The sequence below is a fragment of the Oryzias melastigma genome, linkage group LG3 (genome assembly GCF_002922805.2).
Source record: "Oryzias melastigma strain HK-1 linkage group LG3, ASM292280v2, whole genome shotgun sequence".
NCBI classification, from domain to species: Eukaryota; Metazoa; Chordata; class Actinopteri; order Beloniformes; family Adrianichthyidae; genus Oryzias; species Oryzias melastigma.
Window position 1 is genome coordinate 18868023 of NC_050514.1, and position 24976 is coordinate 18892998.

A 24976-nucleotide genomic window follows, 5' to 3' on the forward strand; every position below is an offset into this window, starting at 1 on the left:
AAATAAAGTGGGTTCAAAAGAAATGCACACTTGAATCTTTATATTCAATTCTCTAAAAGAGAGACTGTAGCTCATATTTACCTACACTTTTGAAATAAAAACCTTTTATTATCTCGATCATGCATTCATAACTTTCCCCAGTCTAGAGCTTTCATGAACTCCTCTTCAGTGAAGGACAGCAGCTTTGCAGCTTCAAAGTGCATCTATGCAATAAAAAGGTCAGATTTCAGTCAAAATAAATAAATAAATACAGCACATAAAAATGTAACACACCTACCTTTTGTCTTTTGAGGATGTCAATCAACTTGAGTTGTTTTTTGAAGCCCGTGATCAGTTCAGCTTTCTGTTTCTTGAGCATGTTGTTCTCAGTGAGTAATCTCTCTTTACTCTCTTGTTCCTCACCTATCTTGTCCTTATTTCACATTTCAGAAGGGAAAGTGGGATATAGCACATGTTCCATTATCTGTTACAAACTACCAATCATGTAGTATGCATGAAGTTATGCCGGGTAGCAGAATTTGATTAAAAAGAACTAAAAAAAAACACGAAATAACATTTGATGCAATGTCAGTATAAGCTCATCTGTGGTGCTTTTACCTTGTTCATCTGCTTGGTTTTACTTAGTTGGGTCTTTAACCGTTCGACCTCCTCCAGGGCTCTGTTCAGGCGGATCTCCACTGTGCTGTGGACAGCTCCTGCCTGTTTTTGGGATCTTTTCAAAGTTTCCAATTCCTACACAAAGTAAAACCAGAATTCAGAAACTTGAGAGGAGCTCACCAGGATAGAAAATACAGTTTTGAATAATGAATCAGATTCATTTAGGCTTGAAAACATAAAATTAATCTTCATCTGCCGCTGACACAAACCTTGTTTAAAGCAGACACTTGTGCCTGAAGACCATCACATTTTTTGGACGACTCTTCAGCCAAAGCTTTGTGCTTCTCGATCTGTGTTTGCTGAATGTTGGTGGTTCTTTGGAGCCTGGCACGGTCTTCCTCCAGCTCCTTAATTTTTGCACTAAGAATGGCATTTTCATCATCCTGCATTAGAAGAAAAGGAGGTTCAGTGGAGATATTTTCATCAAACTGAATTTACAGATCCTGAATAGACAACTGACGGCTTCAATTTTTGTATATTTAAAATGTAAAAACTCAAAATATAATCTTAACAATTTGGAAATCTAAAAATATTACTACCTAAGAAAAGTATACAGTACCTTTTTATAATATTCACTAGACAGTTGGTCCAGTTCCTCCTGCAAAATTCTTAGTTTTGCCTTAAATACTCGAATGTGAGCATCAGAAACACCTTGAAAAAAACCACAAAGAATACCACAATCTTTTAATTCTTGGGTTTATCTTCCCCTAAGATATATATCAGTAACTTTTTAAACGTATTTTTTTTAGAAAATGTTGTGACAAAAAGATGATTAATAACATAAATGTATAGTATGTTCCAAAACAAAGAAGCAGAATTTACAATCAGTTACTTTTAATAGAGGGGAATTTATTTGCAAACACAAATTAAACATTTTTAGTAAATTCTTATAATGTTTATTTTTAGTTTGTGCTTCTTCAGTCACCAGAACCATACCTGACCCTGGAAAGTCTTCAGCGCTGCACAAGTCCTCCACATCCTTTTCATTGGAAGCATTTATCTTCTCCTCCAGCTCCTGAATGGTTTTTGCCAAGGAAAAGTCTGTGTTTCCATCAACAGCTGCAGAATCATGAGACGCCTTCGCCCTTCTGAAATCAAGAAAACAAAACCTTTCATAAAAGAGTAACATAGATACAAAAAATCAACTTTAAAAAAATTATACTTGCAGTGATTTATTCTGAGGCTTTTTTCCATGTTTGGAGTTTTGTGAGGTCAGTGTAAATTTATTTTTGGGCCCCACCTGGAAAAATAAATACATGCAAATGTATTAGCATGTATTGTGTCTGCAGGACAAATCCCTCAAAGTTTTACTAAATATAAATGTTTTGAATTTGATGGATGGATACCTTTATGCTGGAATCCTCCACAAGACACGGCTCAAACTTTGTTGTACTGCAAATATGAAAAAATATACAAACATGTTTTTAAGTTAATTATTGTTATATTCATAATTTAACTGTACACTTATTAATAAAACCGGAAAAAGATGTGAAAGCAATTCTTGTTAAGTAAAACTGAAGCTTTGAGTTGGAGGTATGACTTACCTTGAATCTTCAATATCCTCTGAGTCAGAGAGAACGACATTTGATAGAGGTCTTGACAGAACTTCACTTTGTTCTCTCTGAAACACAATCAAAAAGGGAACATGTTTTAGCTTTAGATGCCTTCTTTGTTGGTTTTATTGTAATTTTTTTGTTTCTTACACTTACTATGAGTTTTTCTGCTTGTCTCACCAGATCTGCTGTTTTGGCTTCAAGCTCTGCGTTTATTAATCTGATATAAAATAAAGCAAAAACATTTTTTTAATTATAGCTTCTTTGTCTGTGATTAATAGTAATATATTTTTGAGCTAAATGAGAACAGGAAATGGTGTAAATCTAGTGGATTTTGAAGAATTTCAGAGAAAAATGACAATAAAACTACTTATATACGAGATAAAAGTGGAGTAATGTCTGAGCCAAAGCACCAGAAGTACCCATATATAAACAAATAAACAGAATATGGTTTTTGTGGAGAAAAACGGTTGCAGGAAAAATGCAAATAACTATTTAAAATGGTCAGAAGTATGTTTGTCAACACATAAAAATACTGCAAACCAGTAGCGGGCATGGCAGTCTTACCTGTACTCCTCTTCCTTTGATAAAAGGTCATCTGTTGGTTTGTTGGTTAGAATACAGGCAGATTTTGCCTGCGGTCTGAACTGAACTTTCTTTGTCTTCTCCGCCTTACTGGTGGAGGAGGGACGATTCTTAGTCTACACACAAACAAGAATTAAGATGTATGTCATAAAAAGGGTGAAATATTTATTAAAAATGAGTTTTAATGCCACTCCACATTTTCTCTTCCTTGAATATTAAAGTCACCACTTGCACAAATGCTCTTTCATATTTTAAGGTGGACCTGCCTTGACAATAAGAAAAAATCCAGTAAAGCTTTGTTGTGTGTTTAAGCAATTTGATCCAGTAATGCTAATAATTTTTCAACATTTCCACATTTAAATTTTTTTGTCTTCAACTTTATAAGCAAACTGCATGTTCTTTATAGACAAAATGCACAAAATAATTAGCAAAATACTAATGATGAAAAGGACAAAATCCTGTAACACTTCATTTTACACAAAATATCATTGCTAAGAATTGATCAATAACTATGATCATGTTCCATCAAACCCCTAATCTATTAATTAATTGGTACTGGGTATTAATGAATCAGTTTGACTTGGATTTACAAGGTCATAGTTTGATTATATTTCTAATCTCACATGATTTGATTAAGTGTTATATCAAAATTATTTTTTCCATTAGAAAACTATTTTGTTTATTAATAAAAAAAAACATTGATTTAACTAAATACATATGAAAAATGTGTCAAATTGAGGTATTGTTTTTATTAAACATGAACAGAAAATTAGTGTCTAAGGTTTTTTTTAGAGGATTTAGAAGCAGCTTTGAAGGTGAGCTGTAATTTGAGCATAGATGCTTTTTCTGTACTCGCTTCACAGAACAGAAGTCCGGTGTACACAATGTACACGCAGCTAGAGCGGAAAAGGGCATTTAGTCAGGCTACTTTACAAAGTAAAGTGTATGCGAGCTGACACGACGGTCCAACTTCTGCTGGAGGGTGGAACAACATTTAAGACTCTACTTTAACGCGTAATCTTCGACGTACCTTTGAAATGACGGACGGAACCGCTTTATTTGAACTTTTTTCAGCCATTGCGACTGGAAAACAACGAAGTTGGGGTTGCTTAGCAACAGCAGATTGGACGCAGACGCAGTACGGCAACTCCCCATGGACATTTTGATGCTGTTACCTTTCAAAATAAAATCATCTAATGCTGCTACTCAGACACTTGCTAGTAAGTTTATGAAGATCATCAAACTTTAGTTCATTTTATTGAATTGGGTGGGTTTCTAAATGTAAAAACATGAAGATATCTAACTTTTTTTAAAACTTAATTTAATCTTCAAATAGCTACACATTATGTGTTACTATTAATAATAATCATAATCAACTTAATTGATTAATTGATTCATATTCCTACGATCCAACCAGATGTCATTCAACAAATATGTCTGATTCAGGTTGTCAATCAAATCGAATTGATTTATATGCCATTAAAATGTTTTGAATTAAAATTACATTAAATATAATCAACATTGGAAAAAACTATTTTGTTCGAGTATGGTGAGTTTTTGATTGTAACTCAAACAACCACCCAGCATCACAGTGGACAGCACATTCTTGATGTTAAGATCAATGATCATCCATCTTTACAGTCCAATGTGTGACAACACTAATGTTCTAATAATCTTCTGTTTGTATTATTTTGATGTTGAAAATCAACAGACTTTATGAAATTAAAATGAGAATGGATTTGCCATTAATTATTGTTTACTTATTTATTTGTACACATAGATTTACATTTGATTGATTATCTTGCAATAAATACATGGAATCTGAAAAACTTCACCTGCACTGTTCAGTACCAGGTATTTATCTCACCCGAGTTGAATTTTGGATAAAGATCTCCTGGATCAGTTTTAGATTAGTGAATCTGATCAAATTGTATTTATTGTATTTATTGTGTAAAATGAACCAATATCGACAACAAATTGTATCGGTAATCACAAATTATGATAAGAATCAAATTGTTAAAATAAATTGTTACACCCCTATTAGTTACTATAATGCAAAAAAAGAAGTACTAGAACTTTTTAGGTGATAGTTATTGGAATTTTGGCTATATTTATTACTGTACATGTACTTTTTCTAATTGTGTTGTTTGTATATCGTCTAATAAATTTCAGCATTTAAAGGGTAATTTCATATAACTGACAAACACAAACAAATATACAAACAAACCACTAAAATAAGAAAACTTTATAAAAATGAATTGTTTAATAGAACTAATGAGCCCCTATCAGTGTTCAATTATCATGTCATTGCGGGTCAATGGTGACAGCTGCAGGCAATTCCTGACATCTGCCGCTAGAGGGCGTCCCACCGGAAGTCCCGCTGCGACCTGCTTCTAAATGAGTGTACTGATGTACTTACGGTGCATAAGCGGAGAGGTCCCACAGCGTGGTGGACAGCATCCCAGAGGGTCCATCTACTTGTTTGTATTCTGTCATCTTTACAGTCAACATTACCTTTAATGATGTTCCCGCAGCAGACAGCAACTCCCAGACAGCCTTTTGACTGACAAGTGTCCACACTTGCTGCGAACGATGTGGAGGGTGGACGGGGTGATAACAACAACAACAACAGGGCGTGCTGCTGTCCCAGTGGAACTGCAGCGTTCTGCAGTACACGCCTTTTAGCCCCGCCGGGAACCACTCCCGTCCACGCCCTCTGTCCACTTAGTTGTTCCGCTCAGGAGCCGACGCGATGGCTGATGAAGACCCCCAACAGGCGGACGGCGGGGAGGGCAGCCTACCCGGCCTTCTCCCCGGGCTGCACGGTGCTGAGGCCAGCGCTCTGCAGCTCCGGATCAAGAACTCCATCTGGTGAGGCGTTCAGGCTCTGTGCACGGCTTCATGCTGGCGGAGAGCAGCGCGGCTTTCATGCTTTTTCTGTTCTTACCCAACTTATTTGTTTGTTTGTTTGTTTGTATTTTTGTTTGTTTGTTTGTTATACATAGGATCATTATGTAATTTACATGTTTTTCATGTATTTATTTGCACCTGGAGGCAAAGATTTATTATGTACAGGTTCATGCACTACAATAATGCCATAAGATTGCATTAAGTACAAAAATAAGTTTTTACTGTATATCCTGTAAAAAGCAATGCTTTTATTTTGAAATTTTGTGTTTTTCTTAGCATTAATTTGGTTAAAAAAACTTAAAAGGTCTTGCACTATGAGTCAGTGAAATCAGTGATAGTTACGTTTTTAAGCATTTTACAATTTCCAATGCTTGGCTTTTTAAAAAGTTTCATAAATCAGTGAAGGAACTCCCAGTTTCATATCTATAAGTTACACAACTACTTTAAATTGAAGATGAAAATTATGTTTTTTTTCATGTTTTGTAGTTTTTTTCCACAATGAAGGATATATAAAAAGATTAAAATTGCATTTCTGAGTATTTCCATCCATCCATCCATTTTCCTGACCGCTTCTTCCCTTTCGGGGTCGCGGGGGTGCCGGAGCCTATCCCGGCTACTGATGGGCGAAGGCGGGGTACACCCCGGACAGGTCGCCAGTCCGTCGCAGCATTTCTGAGTATTTCTTTAGTCAAATTGTTGTGAATCAGGAGCAGACAAAAAATGCAGTTGGAAAAAGCTTGTAAGTGTGACACAGAAGATTGGTGGGACACAAGCTCCCTGCTCCACTCCATTCTGATGCACTAATAGACAAATAGATCCATATCTTTGTTTTCCTCGTCTGAGCTGGAGTTTGGCTCAAAACTGGATAGCTACAATACTGCTCGCCATTTTTTTAGCACTGCTATTGTTAGATTGTTGTCGTAAGGGCTGTAAGCTAGTGGGAGAGAGTGTAAACAAATGGATAATGGGAAGTGGGGTAAGTCCACAGTCGAACAGTCCCACAAATTTCTAATGAAGTCCTGCCGCTCTGCAGAAACTGTCTTAAAAAAAACAGCATAATCATAATTAAAAGATCACAGGGATCTATTTTACAACAGATTGTCTTTATTTTCATTCATATAATGCCTTTATATCTCGTTTCAGAGCTTTTAATCTGGAATATTAACATATAACTTTCAAAGATTTTGAATATTTGCCTAAAAGTTGTTTTCTAAATAGGTTAATCAAGGTTAATATCTGCTTAACAAGCTTATGAGATGAGATTATTCGTGGCTGCTTTTGTAACAAAGTTCCATACTCTCCCTCACAGTTTGGCCCATTTATGACCAAATCATGTTATGTTGTGGTAGTGCATTTTTTATTAGTTTGGAATTTCATCTTCATCTAATCTACATGAAAGTGAATCAACAGCCAAACAAACGTGTAGTTGCAATAAAATACAACTTTATTTAGGAATTTTGCTCAACAGTTTAAATCGCTCATTTTAAAAGCATTTCTATGATCGATCTAACAATATTTACTCATAAAAAATAACATATTATCTGGTATTTTATTACATTGACATTAGAAATTCAAGACATCTTATTTAGCAGTTGAACTGAAACCTGAGGAACTTTGCAAGTAAGCCTTTAGGAGACAATAAATGTTAGGAAAAACACTGCAGAGAGTTGTGTTATGTAGAAATAAAACACATTAAGTGGTCTGCTTCTGTTGATTGAATGAAATGAGTAAGTCTGCAGAAGGGTGTGATGGTGAAGCTGTTTTATCTTGTGTGAATAGCTCCTGTTTAAAGTGTACGACATCTATGCTTGCCTTTTATTTCTATCTAAATGAAGTACTGTCCTCTAAAATTAAGTATTTAAATTATAAAACTATAAACAGACAAATGTCTGCATGAAGAAACACATCTGTGTGCAGGTACACTACTCCTATTCTTCCAGTTGTTTTGCCACATGTCGGCATCAGCCCGTCTTCAAATAAAGCGGCGTTCTGGAGGACGGTGGCAGGAGCACGTTCCTCTGCCCCCCTTTGTAGACTCTGAATGAACGTGTCCTGCATTTGTCTGCGGTGAGGCTTAAAAGGCTCTTGCATCAGCTCGTTTTTCCCTGATCTAAATACTTGCAAAATGTTGCATCAGTTGTCATTCAGTCTACCTGCCAAGTCTTCCCAGCAAACAGCTTAGTGACGGGCTGTAGGAAATCCTCGGCCCCTTGGTAACAGGGAATTAAAGCGAACTGTTCTTGTCGTGGCTTTAAGTGTCTGGTGATGCTGACCTATACTAGATCTTTAAGTAAAGGACTTCTGCTTTCTGAGAGACTGTCATAAACAATGTAAGTCCAGGAACTGTCTCTTTCTTTCATTACACATGACAGCATGTGTTCCTGGTGGCTGGATACATGACCTTAGAGATGATGGAGGAAGGGCTGTCTCATGCCAAACATTCCTGTGCTTTATAAATACATTTGGACACGATTTGGACACTAGAGCTCGTGTTACAAGACTCATAATAATTCATACTTTGTTCTCTGTTTTGCAGCAAATCTGTGCAGTCGAAAGTGGAAAACATTCTGGTGGGTATCCTTAGCATGTTTTTGATTAGATTTCCTAGGAAACAAAGTTTATTGAAATATTTTTAGCTAATAATCAGATAATTTAGGATGTTGTTTACGATTAGTTGGCATGCCTGTACCATTGACTGTATATGAGAGCTGGACTGAGTGAGTGTGATGTCAGAAAATGGCTTACTTCCGGCTCCAATGAAATAAGTCAATACTGTCAACATTCTTTGGAGCCGTAGATCATGAGACCATGTCATTGTATTGATGCATCTTGTTAGTCAGTTTAACTTGAATAACTTTCACTACAAAAAAAATATGAAAAAAATAAAGATTAGCAAGATGTTAAAAAATGAGTATCAAAGCAACTATTGTTACTCTGACAAACATAAAGACTGAGTAATAGCTGTTTATTTCTCAAATAAGTTTTTGGCTTTTTGGAGGCAGTGGGTACTTCCTGTTTGGAACGGGGGGCATTCATTCCAGTCGTCATATACAGTAACACTGTAAAAAGTGAATCATTGGATCATTTGACAAATTTGTTACTCTTAGAATTCTTAGTTTTAATCAAATTAAAAATTAATAAATTAATAATTTAATTTGGTTAAAGAAATTAATATTTTTAATTGTAACAAATTATAAAACTTTTGTTAATTGATCCAGTGTTTCAGTTTTTACAGTCAATGATCACACTTCATGTATGTAATACTCATCGGTTATCGTCAGAATACATTAATCCAGTAATCACTGCTACATATTGCCGATTAAGTTACATAAATCGATTGCCTCTTAATTATCTTCAGAGAACACTTTTACATTATGTTACTACCATGTTAAAAATGTCTGATTTTACAACAAAATAAATGTATCTACAGTCTTTTTTAATTAATGAAAGCTTGTGGGTGGGTGTGGGTGTATGTTGAGTTAGTTCATCATGTTTCCACTAGAGCAGGACTCTAGAATGCAACTAATTTAGTTGCACGTGCAACTACGTTTTTCAATGGTACGACTAAAAATAATCCAAGGTCACGCCTGTGCACCCAGCCATTCTATGAAAAAAAGGAAAAGTAAACATCACCACGACTCTAAAAGTCTCTCTGTGCTTCAACCATTGACAGTGTTCAACATTGTTGTGGTCTAAGCCAATCAGAGGTGGTGAGGGGCCTGACTCCCATACGTTTCTATATGTGTGTGTGCAGGTGCAACATGTTCAAATATAAATTATTGTTTTTGTTTATGAAAATGTAGAACTGAGTATGTCTACACGCACCCAGTGCATGAGTGCGTGGTGCTCAGAGCAGTACGACCTATAGTGTTTTATTCAACTCATTCTGATTTTTTTTATTTAAAATTTAGGTTATTAGATTATTTTAAACACCACATTTTTCATTTAATTTATTGTTATTGTACAATTGTGTTTCAAAAAGAGTAAAAATCCTTAATGACGATATTGACAGCAATTAAAAAAGCAAACCAAAACTTTCATGCTGGTGCATCTAAGAAAAAAACAAATTCTGTATGATTTTTAGAGAATTAGTAGCACAACACTGGTTTTTGCTTCATCTTCATGCTTTTTTTTCCACATCTTCAGACAAAACCACCCCAAGTGAGTGGCGTTTTATGCACTTACTGTAGGTCTGCTTCAGTTTGTTGTTAGTTTCCTAGAACACATGTGGGAAAGCAAAACAAATTAGATTAAGATGGGAAAATCATTGACACTTTTTTTTAAAGAGTTAACACATCCATTTCAGTGTTAAGAAAATCATAGTTGAAACTGTATTTTAGGGGTCCTTTAATTTAAGCAAACTGTGTGGCCAATCAGAGAGCTGGTTACATTTACTGAGCTGAAGGGAATAATCTATTCTAAATAATTAAAACAGAGATCTCAAAATGAAATTTAGTAAAGTATTTTTAGCAAAAAAATAAAAAATAAAAAATGAACAGGTCTTAAAAATTGCTATAAAACATCTTTAAACATAGACAGTGTTAAGACATCACTTGTGGTGAGCAGAGAAGGAATAACAGTTGGTGGAACAGATACAGACCCACAAACTGCTTCCAAGCATGACTGTGATGGTTAATGACATTTATGCTCATTTACAGACATCCTTCACGTTCTGTATGTCTGTTTTCTTGACCCGGACGGGGGCTGGGAATGGTCATTCTGAGGAGCCAGTTAAAATAGTGAGCATGTCTGGCTGAGCGCATGTGTTGTGATGATCAGAGGTGCATCTGCTCATCTTGCTGGAGCCGTTCAGGGTGAGGTGTTAACAGCGGAATATTTGGGTTCAGACATGCAGGCTCCCCTGATTTGTCTGCAGCTCCTTACTGTGCTTGTGTTATTGGGTGTCACTTTCTCCTCAGACACATTAAAGCTAAGAGTGGTGCATGTTTGATGAAGATTATGGTTTGATCACCAATTTTACATAGTCTCATATATAACATTTTTTGTTTTTTTAAAGAGTGAATTTCATGTTCTGTTTATAAATTGAAAACAGTCTCAATCAAACAGATTTTTGTATCAGTATTTTAGTACCAAAGGTGGCTACTAGACCGGGTTCCTAGGCCAAAATCTTTGTTTCCCAACCAGCATCACCCTTTAAAATTAAAATGTCTCATAAAAAATACAAACATTTATTGTTTCGTTTTAAATTACTGTACACACATATTCTTTTCAAAATAAAAAAGGCTTTGTAGAACTGGTAATATAAACAGAAGCAAAAAGTAAAATAAATTGAAAGAAGTAATTTCTTTTTGCTCTATTTTCACACATCCAATGATTTTTGAAGGTAATTTTATATAAACATATATGAACCCCCTTCATTACACAGAACACTATCCTTTTTTAAAAGGTTATAAAAGCTGAAAGTATCAACAGATTTTTTTCTGAAAGAAAAAGACAAAAAATTGTAAACTGTTCTTAAAAAATAAAGCTGTAGAAAACTGAGATAAATACAATATTTTTACAGTTTGTTTTCCTTGATATTTAAAAAAAAAAAGCTTTTTATGAAAAGGTTTGAAAACCAGAATTATTTTAAGACAGAAATTGATCTTAGCCTCCAAATAATATTGGGTCCAGCAATATTTACAAATTATATTTATAGACCTTAGAAAAAGATATTCAGAACACAAACTACTGAGAAAATAATACAATAATGACCTAAGAGAGGATTGTACATCAGTCTTTCTATTATGAAATAAAAATCAGGTGCAAACATACATAATACCAGATTTGCAGGGAATACATTTTAGATTACACATTATTTTTACAAACAAATTATGTTACTAATGTCTCAAATTAAAAAAAAAATGTGTTTGCAGATGCGACACATTGACACTGAAAATACCAAAGTGTATCTTTGTCTTTTGTGGAGGAATCAGTCATGTTGTTGGTTTAGAAACAGTGGCTTGGAGAAAGAGGCAAGAAGTACCATAAATAAAGATAGAGAGATTCTCTCTCTAGATGTATTGGAGGTAAATGCTGTGAAGCCATATTGAGATAGTTTGGACTTGTTCATGTTAGTAAAAGGAGACTGAGGTTGGAACTACCAGGAAAGAGACCTAGAGGAATACAAAAGGAATGGGGGGAACTTTTGGCTGTAGAGACTCTTAAAGGAAGCAGCCCAAAGACAAAGACTGTTGTCTCTTACAAACAAACAAAAAAAGAAGCTTTGATTTGGTTTCCTTATTTAATGCAATACAGTTACATTTACGAGAAACTTTTCAAAAGTGCAGTTAAAAACAAACCACTGTTTGGATGAAATAGAGATTAAAAATCTAAATATTGGAAAGATGCATATCTGTAAAAGGAATAATCTGTTAAGCTATCTGATTTAAGACACAGAAGATGAAAAATTAAAATAAAAAACATAATAATTAAGATGAATAATTATAAGGAACAGAACAATAGATTAGCCATTTGCTTTTCAGAGTTAATGTGTACAGCAAACAGTTATTCAAATGTTAGATTTCTCATGAAAATGAAAAAAAAAAACTTCATAGAAGCCATAAAAGAGGAAGGTTTTACAATTTATTTTTTTCATATTTTTTAGGGGTGATATTTTTAATAAAATACTTTGCGGGCTCCAAACACATGGACACCTGCGATACAAAAAAGTTAGTATTAGTATACGTGTCTCTTGATACGATATGTATCACAATATATCCCGAGACTGTACTAGAACAAATTTTCACTTTTTTTTTAGGAGTAGTAAATAGGCTGACTCAACATTTAACACAAGCTGGTTCTGAGGAGATCTTGTTGTGGTCATGGTGTAGAGCTGCTAGAAGAGGCTCAGCGTGCTGCCAGCTAGAGGTCTGGGGTTTAGTTGGAAAACAAAAGTAAGACACTGAAGGACGCCTTAATTGAGTATCACCATGTCAGCATTTGAAATCGATACAAGTATCTTTAAAGGAAATATTGCGATATACTTTATATATATATATATATATATATATATATATTTTTCCCTACACCCTTAATTACTTTCAGATCTGTCATCAGCTATTGTTGTTCTGTGTTGGTGTTTAGATTGGATCAAATTTGCTGTATAATTGTACTTTCTATAAATGAACGTTTATCTAATACTAACTGATAGTATCAGCATGTCCTCTCCAAACTGTGGTCTTTTTAAATATTTCTGTATTTCAGGACAATAAAAAAATGTGATAATCCCTTTTTTTCTTTCTGTTCCATTTTGTGTCTCCAGCAAGATGTTGAGAAGTTCTCAGACATTGAAAAGCTCTACCTCTACCTTAAGCTGCCCTCTGGTCCCTGCAGCTCCACTGACAAAAGGTAAGACCCGCCCCCTTGGGTTCTGGATGGATTTGCAGACAAGTGCACTTTGTCTGCATAGAAATATAAAATGGTTACAGATTGTAATATATCAAAGTACTTTTTTTTAATCATTATTGCTATCAAATTGTGTCCATAGGAAAAGGTTTTGTTTCTCACTGAGTCTCATTGCAATTAAAACATGTAAACCTTTTGCATTAAAAGCTAAAAATGACAAATTATAATAAACACACTTAAAAGTAATATATAAAAATGTTAATAATAAAAGTAATTATTTAATCAGATGTGGCTTTTTGATTTCTGATCTTATCTTTTGGCAGTGACCATAGCTCCCTGTCATCCAGTCGTACGCAGCAGATGCATGCGTTCAGCTGGATCCGGGACCATTTAGAGGAATACCCCGAGACCTCTCTCCCCAAGCAGGAAGTCTATGACGAATACAAGTAGGTACAAACAAGCATAATAAAATTGACACGCCAAATGTGAGCTGTTTGTTCTGGACAGCAAATGGTGCTTGTCCTTTTATTCTGCCCTACATTACTGGAGGGGGGCTAAGGCGTCAGTATAAATAGATACAGCAAGCATGGGAATCACAGAGCAGCATGTGTTGGTAATATTAGAATGGAAAATCTTACACAGTCATTGAAATACACTCACTGTGTTATGCAACTATCTTTTTAACTCCACTAGAACAGAAATACAGCGCTCTCCAGAAACACTGGCGCCCTTAGGATAAGCTTTAAAAAGATAAACTTCTTAATAATTCTTTAGATTTAAGACTAAAAAATGGTCAAGAAGGGCAGAATTTTGATAAAAGTTGAAAAAATGTACCAGTTAAGGAACCAACAGACTTTTAGTTGAAATGCTATGAATGAGCTCTTAAAGAAATGTTCATTTCATCAACGCAAGAAGTTACTAAAGTTGTTGAGTTTTTGACAAATTATTCCCTCTATTGTTGTATTATTTGTCAATCTTTTTACTTGCATCAAGTTGAGTCTTTTTACATTTACTCTAACTCAGTATTCTGTGAAATTTACACTGTTTATAGTTATATGAAATTTATCTGTTAAGAAAACAATTTCCCTGACCATAATACATACACCTCCAGCTTCAACAAAACTACAATTTTTTGCTTTTTTTTTTGTTTGTTTTTCTTTCACTATTAAGTAGTGCATTTATATTTGTCATTGTCTTTAAGCGTTCAGTACGTTTAGGGCCACAATAGAAGTAGGGTCTTTTTTTTGCATTCCTGCTGCATAATGGTGTATGTCTGTTTCAGTGCCTGCAGCATCATGACTGATCAGATTATATCAGGGCATCTGCTTCATCTATCTTTATCTTAAATGTTATGATAACCACGGTTTCTGATGGTTCCATGACAAGCAAAACTGGAGTTAAAATAAAAAAAATAATTGTTTTTTTAATGTTATTGATGACGGTTTCCAGTCAAACAGATTATATTTTCTTGAAGTTGAGTTTTTTAATGTATCTCACATGATCAAGACAGTGATCGTTTCCCTAGCATGTGATGCTTCATGATAACAACCTTCATGTTTTGTTCTGAAACCCCCATAAAAACAAGAAAGCAAGACTATTTCAGTTTGTTTGCATGTTCTTCAGACCGCGGTTCATGTAAATGCATTGAGCTCCTGCAGAGGTGATTGCTTATTAGCATTAACGAGCAGAGGAACAGGTGTTGCTAATAAAGAGGTTTATAGAATCATTTAGTTGATTCTCTGTGATAACATCTGCATGTTGATTTTCATCTCAGGAGCTTCTGTGACAATCTCAACTACCATCCACTGAGCGCTGCAGACTTCGGAAAGATGATGAAGAATGTCTTCCCAAACATGAAAGCTCGCCGACTTGGCATGAGAGGAAAATCGAAATATCCTTTACTGGGATGGATTGTACTGGGGTGGCCTCTGTGTCTGTTCCGGGACCATCTGCTGCTGCAGTTCTTAAGCTCTCTAAATATAGATGTGAAATGAAATGAAGCTCTCCCCTCTGTCCCAAAGGCACAAGCATTATACTGAGACCCTCAGAAGAGTCTGTGATCTTGACCTTCATCCCCATTCATGTTTATTTTTTTACGTGTGGGTTCTTTCTGTTCAGTACCTCGTTAATTCTTTGCATGAAGATATTTGTTTAGCTTCCATTGTTTGTTCTCATAAACTTTAAGTTTATGAGTGTTTTCTATTAGTAGGATGCATTCACAGCTCTTAATGTTTTGTTGGCTAAGTAATGCTTTATGACAAAAGTGGGGACACTTTCAACCTGTACTAAAAACATAACTTTAGCTTGGTGGTGTTATTTTCTCCAAACCTTATATACTAAAATAGAAAAGGTAGCCTCATTTCAGTTGTTGTAACCCTCAAAACTCTTATTTTTTTAAGCTGCACAATAGAGTCTTCCAAAAGCAACCACCTTTTTTTATAGATCATTAACTCAGATGTAGCTATACCTGATAAGACACACATAATAATATATGAATTAATCAAGATTGTGTGCAATGCATGTATAATTCTACAAAAATGTTGGTATAAACTTTGATATGAAAAATCTTACAATGCTTGCTTTTTTTTCATAAAGAAATCATTTGCTTACAGGGTAACATGGTTTTAGAATACAAATCTGATAGAATAACTCAAAGTTTGCCTCAAGCAAGACTACAAAAATTTTAATTAGTTTTCAAAAACATTTGACAGTAGATAAAACAGTGTGCAAAACATCCTTTGATTCAATTGGATCTAACTCTTAAGAAATCAGCCTCCAAGGGTCAACATCTTGACACTTGCAGAAAACGTGTGAGATATACCTCTATATAGACCAGGTATTTTAAATAAATAATTCCCCTTTTTGATTTTTGGGGGTCGAGATGTGGTTTTAAAAAGACAGAAATATGTTAGTAGATTTTTCCTTAGGGAAATACTGTTTTTAATGCTTACACAGCAATCAAAATAAGTGTATGTCCTGTAAAATTTCATTACACTTTATTTTTAAAAAAGACTTCAAAATGTCTAAACATCTGAGGTGAAAACTATTAGGATTTTTTTAATTGCAGAATTACCAGGATACTACCATTCACTTAACCATCAATAGTTGAATTATTCAAAGAATTTTAGGAATAGTGTTTGAACTCTGCATTGTCTAATCTGGTAGATTTGACTATGACTATTTTATATGGTGTTATATTGTATATATATATATATATATATATATATTAATATATATATATTGCCTATTTTTAATTGTTTTGCTTCTACCCTTAACACTGATGAACATATTGCTATAGCGGACTGAGGAAAAAACCCTGCGTTCATATGCCATCTTTGCCAATGCTGGACTTCAGTAAAACAGCAGAGGGAGTAAGAACACTTCAGTTTTTCCAGAATATCTGTTTTTATTGTATTTAAATAGGATTTGTTCTCCTTCCAGCCCCAGAGTGATGTTCCAGAGTTGGCGGGCCACATGAGCAGCATCAAGGACGAGGTGCGGTTTGCAGCCTGTGATCTTGTCTGCGAGTGGGCCCAGAAGGTGCTGAAACGACAGTTTGATGCCGTGGAAGACCTGGCTCGCTTCCTTGTGGACAGTCACAACATCAGCAACAAGTCTTTGGCAGCTCTCACAGTCATGACCAGCGCAGCAACAGGTTCACTTCAAACGCTTATGTGTATATTTTTTAAAGGTTGTAGTGACATCTGATGACCGCTGCAGGTTACTGCACTTGCTGCTTTAATATTAACATTGTCTTTTAATACATATTTTTTGCACATATAGCACCCATATATATGTAGTTTTCCCCGTCTTTTTATTTTACATTAAATAAATTTAGTATCCTAGAAGGAAAATTTATCAAAAAATATACTTTGACCTTCACCTGTTTTTTTCAAATTCTTTGTTCCATTTTCTCAAAACTTTATTTTTTTAAATTATGAAGTTTATATTTTCAGCTAGTCATTAATGAAAGTTAAATCAGCAACAAATGATTCTTGTATAAATAATTGCATGTGACTAGAATGGAATCCTTTTCTGTTTCCAGAGGTTAAACCTTTGCAGTCTGTCTCAGCATTCGCCCCCATGGCGCAGGCTCACCCCTTCCAGCCTCACGTGACGATGCTATCATCCCCATCTGTGGATGCAAAGCAGCAGCTGCAGAAAAAAATCCAGAGGAAGCAGCAGGAGCAGAAGCTGCACTCTCCTCTACCTGCAAACAGACAGACAAAGAGAGCGGACGATGGTGTGTCCTCCAGTAGCCCAACAGCTCCGTCACCACAGCCAGCCATCGGCATTGTGGTTGCCTCTGTTCCAAGCCCCATCACGGTGAGTTAACTCTTCTGTATAGGTTGCTATGTTTGATCAGTCCGAAAGGCCTTAAGCAGAATGCACAGTTTTATAAAAACTAAGATAAATTCATGTAAATTCATCTCAGATTAAAGGAACTCAGCACAATACTGTTTATATAAAAAGTGACATTGCGGGAAGATCAAACAAATTAAATGATTAAATTAATGTTTAAACATTATTTCAGATATAGATGTGACTTAGAGGTTTGGTTGAAAAAAGTTTTTGTTTATTTTTGAGTTATTCACATTTAATATAGGTTGATTATTAGGGCTAAGATAAACATAACACTATAAAAGTCTAAACATATTGCTGTATTTTCATTTGGAGCACCACAACATTAAATCAGTTAGGTAGTTACAACCTGTTTTCTTGGAAATATTTAAGCTTCATGAATAAACTTGTTTCATCCTGAAAACACAGAGAGATACACCCAAGCAGAAATATTGAGTTAATAATTACAGGATGTTGAAAACTTGTAAAAATAATTTTAAACCATCAGTTTTTAAGAGTTAAATAGTTATTAAATCAAATGGAATAGCTGGGCTGTTCAAAATAGCCTTTCTATTTCAAAGAAAACCACCAAAAAGATATAAATTCTATGAATTCTTAAATACTAATAATGTATGCTTCTTATGGCTTTTTACAATTTCCGTATATTTATTTTATAAATGTAATATTTCATAAATTTGACTTTCTTAAATTGTGATTTAAATGTATAAAACACCAAATTTTACAGATTTCAACACTAATCCATAGGTAGTAGTTTCAGGAAAAGATCCTCCAAAATTTCAGTTTAAAATATGAACTTTGATATGTTTTTGTGGTATTTTATTTAACCCTAGCTGTTTTTTAGGGCTGTGAACGTGAATTATAAAAAAGAATTAACGCGTTAGTATTTATTACCCCAAATTAATTGGTTTGTTATTAATTAGTTTGATCCATGGTGCGGCGCGTTGTCATAATAACACAACAATGCATCACTAAACCTCGACTCCAGAGCCAAAGGAAAGCGATACATACGCTGATCGTCACGACTGGTTAAATAAAGCTTCAGTTCAGAAAGAAAGTTCACCTCTTAGTGCTTGTTTTTTTCCAAATGATGAAGAAAACATTTTTTAAGAAGCCTGCGTATTGATATTGAGCATTTGGGATATTTGACCGAAACTTTGTTTTTTATTATTATTTTTTTATCTGCAAATTGTGTCATTTCATATTGTGATTATTTCCACAAAACAAGTGATCAGGAAATACTGTAACAAAAAAAACCCTTCGATTAATTTTATGCTCGGTTTGCGATTAATTAGTTAATTTTTTTAATCGATTCTCTGCCATACTGTTTTTATCTCTTCACCTTTGCTCTTTGCAGGTACAAAGGAGTAGTCAGCTAATGTCTCCAAGCCCTGTGGCAACGATGGAGAACAAAGTGCTGCCAATTAATTTCCAAATGGTCTCCCAGCCGGTTCAAGCAATAAAACAGAGTCCCAAGCCAATGCTCTCAAGCCCGGCGGGGGAGCGTACAGCTCGGCAGCGTTACGCCCAAATCCTGCCCAAACCTTCAGTCACCACCTCCATCTCCCTGCGCTCGCCTTCCACCATGATCATCACCAACAGCCCCGTCAGGACTGTAATGACTTCGTGTCATGTCAGCCCTGTCAGTCTAGTCAGCGTAGCAGCCTCGTCGTTGGCTGCCAACAAAACTACCAGCACTATGACAAACACTTCAATCACAACTCCGGACAACGGACCTGCAACTGGTGAAGAATCGGGCTTCAACCAGAGCCACATTCTTGCTCTTGTGGACAAGGAAGACCAGTTCGCCTTCACCCAAAACATGGATATTGAGATGGAAGTAGAAGCTATACATAAGAACAGCCAAATGCAACATCCAAGCAGCCAAGTTTTTACTGAAGGAGTTCCAGGAAGTAGACCAGGAGGTGCTTTACAGAGGGCAGCAAGCGTGCCCATACCTCAGACCAAATCCTTCCTGAGCCTAGAGGAAGCACCTAAATACAGTGAGAGGGCCTCTGCGAGCACTGCAAGTAGCAATAATGGTGCAAATAATTCAAACACCTTGCCGTTAAACGCTTCCAATCGGAGTACTAACTCTTTATTGAGCACCAGCAGACTTTCTTCTTTTGGGGAAAACACCCAAACCAAGGAAGATTTCACATCTACAAAGAGTTTCAGGAAACGTTCTGGCCTCAGTTCAGAACTTTCTCCAGTAAAAAGGGCTTTTATGACGGAGCAGCCAGCAGAGGGCGCTGCAGGTCTTGGATTTGACATCAGAAACCAAGTTGGGAATGTCTTTGATGTTGATGCTCCAGCTAGACCTGAGAGTGCACCAGCCTGCAGAGAGGTTGAGATGATAATTAACTCTGTCTTGTCCACTCAAGATCATACACAGTGTACTTCCTCTTTCACAGCCTGCCACTTTGACTCTGTTGCCAAAACAGACGGCTCATTGCAGAGGAAAAACACCCCCGCTGTTTTGGAAACTGGCACCTCAGTCCATCATGCAGTTTTGCAGGAACAGCAGGGCCACACCATGGCTCATGTGCACGCCGTACCCAGCAAGCCTGCTTTTCAGAAACATACAGGGGTGAGATCAAACTCAACCACAGGTAACCTGGAAGGAGCTCAGCAGCACACCTTTGTACGCTCCAGTCCTGCTGTCCACACCTTACCATTTCTGAATCAGACACCATCCGGTCTGCTCACCCCTCAAGACCACATGGACTACTTTTCCTTCGATGATGATGTGACTCAAGATAGTATTGTAGAGGAGCTTGTTCAGATGGAGGAACACATGAAGCTTAAACGTCTGGAGGACTTTGGACACGGCGACACATTGCACAGCCAGCATGTACCGATGCAAGGCAGTATGACATCCACCAATCAAACCATGACTGCTGTTTGTTACGCCGCAAACAACAGCAACCCAATTCAAGCTTCCACCCCTACATCTGAGATGATGGGGGGACCCCACAGCCTGACGGCGGAGAGTCCATTCTCCCGCATTGCCTCTACCACTCCGGTAGACAGCGCTTTAGGGAGCAGTCGGCACACTCCAGCTGGAACGCCACACTCCAACTGCAGCAGCACTGTTCCTCCCAGTCCCGTGGAGTGCAGGAACCCGTTTGCGTTCACGCCCATCAACTCCACTGGTTTCCATGACAACAGCAGCAGTGTTTCTAGTAGTCCCGTAAAGCCCATGCAAAGGCCGATGGCCACCCACCCAGACAAGGCCAGGCTGGAGTGGATGAGCAGTAGCTACAACAGTGGTGTTGGGGGCACAAACAAAGCGAACAGCGGAATGGGGATCCTCTCAAGCTACCAGGGTCTGATAGATGACCAATTTCGAAAGCCTCACGCCTTTGCAGTTCCTCACTCACACCACTACGATAGTCACTTTGGCCGCTTGACTCCCATCTCTCCTGTGCAGCAGCAGGTTGCAAGCATGGCAAAGCAAGAGGGCTTTGCTGTGCCCGCCCCTTTGGATAATAAAACCACCAACTCATCTGCTGCAGCGTTCCGATGCCGAAGCGTCAGCCCCGCATTACATCAGAGGAACCTAGTTGGGAATCCAGGGAACAGTTCACTTCCCAATGTCACTCGATTAGTCGGGTCACCGTTTAATTCTCCCGTGACTCCTGAGGTGCTGAGCATATTTTCTAATAGCGAGACAGGTCTGGGGTCCAGCAGCATGGCTCAGAGAAGCCGCTCTGTGCCCGTCAACATCATGATGGAAAGCGAGGCCCTACCCACACACGGTCAACAATGCAGCAGCAGAAACATAACCAGTGTCCTCCTGAGCAAGCTGGACAGGGACCAAAATGACTCAACGCGTGGTTTAGGCATCAATAATTTACCTTCCACCTATTCTGCCCGGATGAACCTCACCCAGATCCTGGAATCCAGCCCCAGTCTCTCCTGCACCGACAACCACCACAGTCTGAGGGCGCCTGATTCTGCCAGTGCTTGCAGCTCACAGAGGCTGAATTGCCACAACGGCAAAGCTATGAATGAACCAATTATGTTCTCGGCAGGGAACAGCCAAGTGCCATCAGCCTCTCGAGGGCTACCTCAACAACAGACCCAGCCTGTGATGTTAGCTTTTAGCTCACAACAGCAGCAAGATGAGCTTCGGCGGCAGCAGCACTTAGACTTCAGCAGCACGCAGCACCTCTTAGACAGAAGTCTGGAACAGGCGTCTGAGCTGACCACAGGCACTGCAGACTTTCCCTGTGAAATCCGAATGACGTCGGAGCTCTCCAGCAGCATCGGTGACCTTAACGGACTAGACACAAACTTGCTGTTCAACCCCAACCAGCCGCAAGGCCAATATCAAAACACTGCGTCAGAAGTGGAAAATGATGAACTGTTTCTGCAGCATTCAGGTGGACTCGACTGGCTAGAGAGCAAAGATCATCCGACTGTCGGTTTGATGGGCTGAAAACTGGTCTTTTCTGTTTTAATCTGAGCTTTGTATTCATATTTATTTTCAGACTTTTACACTTTATAATGCAACATTGAACTCTGAAATATATTCATTAGAAGTGCCGGGATGAACTGAAAAAATGCTGCAAAGAGTAAAATGCTGGTCATTTCACTTTAATATACAAACTTCACCTAGTGTTGTTTTTTTATTTTTATCAAGAGCATTTCCAGTAAACAAAGAAAAACAAAACCTGTTACAAAGTTGATTTTCAGTGTTTTACTGGATACTTTTTGTGTATAAATAATTGTGGGAAATAAGAAGTAACTTTTTTTAAGTAGTTATTTTCCGTGCATATGATGTACTAGTTTGTGTGCTTTGTACTTAGAGAAAAATTAGAAGATTGCAGCTAAATAGAATTTTCTTAATATATTACTAACAATTCTCAAGTATTTTAAAGTGGACTCAATTTGCTGACCCACATTGAAGAAACAAATGCATAAAATGTTTTTTGTGGCATTTCATATTATTAGGATTGCAAAATAGATGATTTGAAGTAATTATAAATTACTAGAAAATGTAATGAAAATCAACATCAGCATATCATAAAACAGCTCATGTATAATCTAATAATCCCTTAACTTTTTATTCACATTTACTGCACAACAAAAAAACAAAAAATGAAAAGCATTCATCATAAAGAAGAATGACCCTGCTTTCCTAAATGCCTTGAACAGCTTTAATTGTTTAATGAGGATTTATGTAGCACTTTTAGCGGGCCATTGTGAAAGCTAGTGGTATTTTTGCATCACGAAAATGCTTTGTTTACTTGCTGATTTAAAGGATAGCAAATTATAAAACTCTAAAGTTAAGGTTAAAAAACAAAATCATCTTTAGTTGGGTGGATTTTGGACTTAAAAGTCCTCAAAGTAGACTAAAAAGCCATATTTACTTTCCATTTTGTGTCAAAAAAACGATTACAGTCTAAAGATTCAAAGAAAAACACATGCCTATGACTTCACACTGTAAAAACCAATGTTTATTGTAAGCCACTGACAATCTGTTTTGTTTATTATAAATGCACTTTTTTCCCGTGTAGCAAAAGTTGTCACTGAAAACCTCTTGAAGTCGCATCGTGTGACAATCTAGTCTTTAACTGATGCAGAGCAGTTACTTCTAGGAAAAAAGCTGCTTTGGGTTTCTTTTTCATGAGCCTTATGTCCATGCCAAAGATGCAACTTATACGACCATGCACTATTCATGGGTGTAATGTTATGCAAACTCCTCCTGTGATATGTCACGTGCATACCAAGAACGATGTGTCCAATGGAAACACAGTCATGTGGAGAAGTTCATAAAGATGCATACGTTTTGCAGCATTTGTTGCAGTTTTAAAGAAATTTGTCTTTAAAAAAACATGACTGTTAGGAAAACATTGAATTTTCCCCATTTTTGTTTTTTAAAAAACAAACACCATTTGTATAATTGGCAATCAATACCTAATATGCATTAAGTTACAATTTGCACTCGTTTTTAAAATGCAGAGATCCTGAATCCGATAATCTGAACTTCCTATTTGGAAACAGAATAATTAAAGCTGCTTTTATTATTGTAACATTAATTTTTTCTGTTTTATTTCTTCAACATTTTTTAAGCTTAGATGCTTAACTTTGTGTCTGTGTTTGTTTTCTGAAGACTTTACCCTTCCTCTTGTAAGCGGGGTACACTATAGCTGTAAAGTTGCCCTCTCACTGTAATCATTTTGCTGTGGCTTTTAAGGCGCATTATAGTTTGGTGTTTTTATAAGAGGAAGTGTTTGATAAAACTGTTTTTAAAGACTTTTTAACACTAATAAAGATTTTTAACTGCCAGGGAGGGTCCACGTTTCTTTCACGTGTCAAAGGAAAGGAATGCCAGAGACGGTGGAAGACAACTCAAACAGGGTCTTTGAGAATTATATGTTCTATCTAAATGGATGCTTTTACTTCAAAGGTGCAATTAAGCTTCAAGCGCCACTCACACTGCACTTTTATTATGCTGCATTTCTGATTATAGCCTACTGAGGTCTTATTCCACATTCACACATAGAAAAACACAATGAGACTAAGGTATTTGTCTAAAGGTACACAACAATATGTTTATGCTCAGCTATCAAGCCCTGAATCCTATATTTTGCAAGTACTTGGTCTGCCTTTTTTAGTTGCCATAAACAAGTTAAAATATTTTGAGACAAAAATATATAGAGTCATACTAAATAGAGATTCAGACAAATCCCAAAAGAAGGGAGGTTTTTTAGATTCAGCAATCATACTCAAAAAACACTTAAATCAGTTCTTATTTTGCACGTCCTTCAATTTTATTAAGATGGAGTAGATTCTTTGAGACAGAATTCTGCCATAAATATCAGTAACATAATGGCAAAATAATCAATGTTCAACTTGTTATCTGTAGCTTTGTTTTCGGAAAAAAAAACACCTCAACCATCCTAGTAGCCTAATCACTTATTATTACACTGTTATGTTTCTTGATCTCTTTTTTTGCCGGTCTTGCGTGTCCTTTGCTTCCCCTAGTGGCAGAATTGCACATTGTGGTCATTTCTTTAAAGAACCATGACTTGCCACAGGAATGGGCAAGAAACTTGCTTTTTTATTTCAACATCCTTATATGTTTTTCTCTTTAAGACTGGGCCGGATTAAACCATATGGTGGGCCGTATCCGGCCCACGGGCCGTATGTTTGACACCCCTCCCTTTGGGGGTTTAAAGACAGGTACAGTTTGAAATTTAATAAAAAACTTGCAGCTTATGTTATCCAATCTCACAAAAATAACTATTACTCACTTCTCTGAGACTAAAAACTCACTTTAAAAGATCAATGTTAAATAATTGACGGCATATTTAAATTAGAGCTATTTGATAGAAACAACACCACAGTTGAGCTGCTGTTTTTCACAGGAATTTGTATCTAAATGTTCAACATTTTTTGTACTTTGGGTTTTTTAATAAACACTATCATAAACAACTGTGTAATGCTAATGGACAATCATCCTATATGAATCTGTACCGGGAACCAGCAGCAGTTTCATAAACAGAAACTAGTACACTACTTAAAAAACACCAGATTTCAAAGAAGCTGCCTCA

The 24976-nt window shown here is 36.5% G+C and overlaps 2 protein-coding genes across 2 annotated transcripts; one reads left to right on the plus strand and one right to left on the minus strand.

Moving 5' to 3' along the window:
• Positions 1-25: 25 nt before the first annotated feature.
• tex9 (testis expressed 9) lies at positions 26-3968 on the minus strand. The gene is made up of 12 exons (XM_024295150.1): positions 3826-3968; positions 2778-2911; positions 2367-2430; positions 2202-2278; positions 2004-2049; positions 1824-1897; positions 1594-1745; positions 1217-1308; positions 867-1040; positions 598-732; positions 278-412; positions 26-203 (listed from the first exon to the last, which is right to left on the minus strand). Exons 1-12 carry the CDS (start codon positions 3871-3873, stop codon positions 126-128), a joined length of 1209 nt encoding a protein of 402 aa, XP_024150918.1. The 5' UTR covers positions 3874-3968; the 3' UTR covers positions 26-125.
• Positions 3969-5213: 1245 nt separating this feature from the next.
• Positions 5214-24784, plus strand: LOC112160539 (DNA-binding protein RFX7). The gene is made up of 9 exons (XM_024295146.2): positions 5214-5666; positions 8242-8275; positions 12970-13055; positions 13376-13498; positions 14827-14943; positions 16339-16423; positions 16494-16707; positions 17098-17378; positions 18769-24784. The coding sequence occupies exons 1-9, from the start codon at positions 5548-5550 to the stop codon at positions 21853-21855; spliced, it is 4146 nt and encodes a 1381-aa protein (XP_024150914.1). The 5' UTR covers positions 5214-5547; the 3' UTR covers positions 21856-24784.
• Positions 24785-24976: the final 192 nt, after the last annotated feature.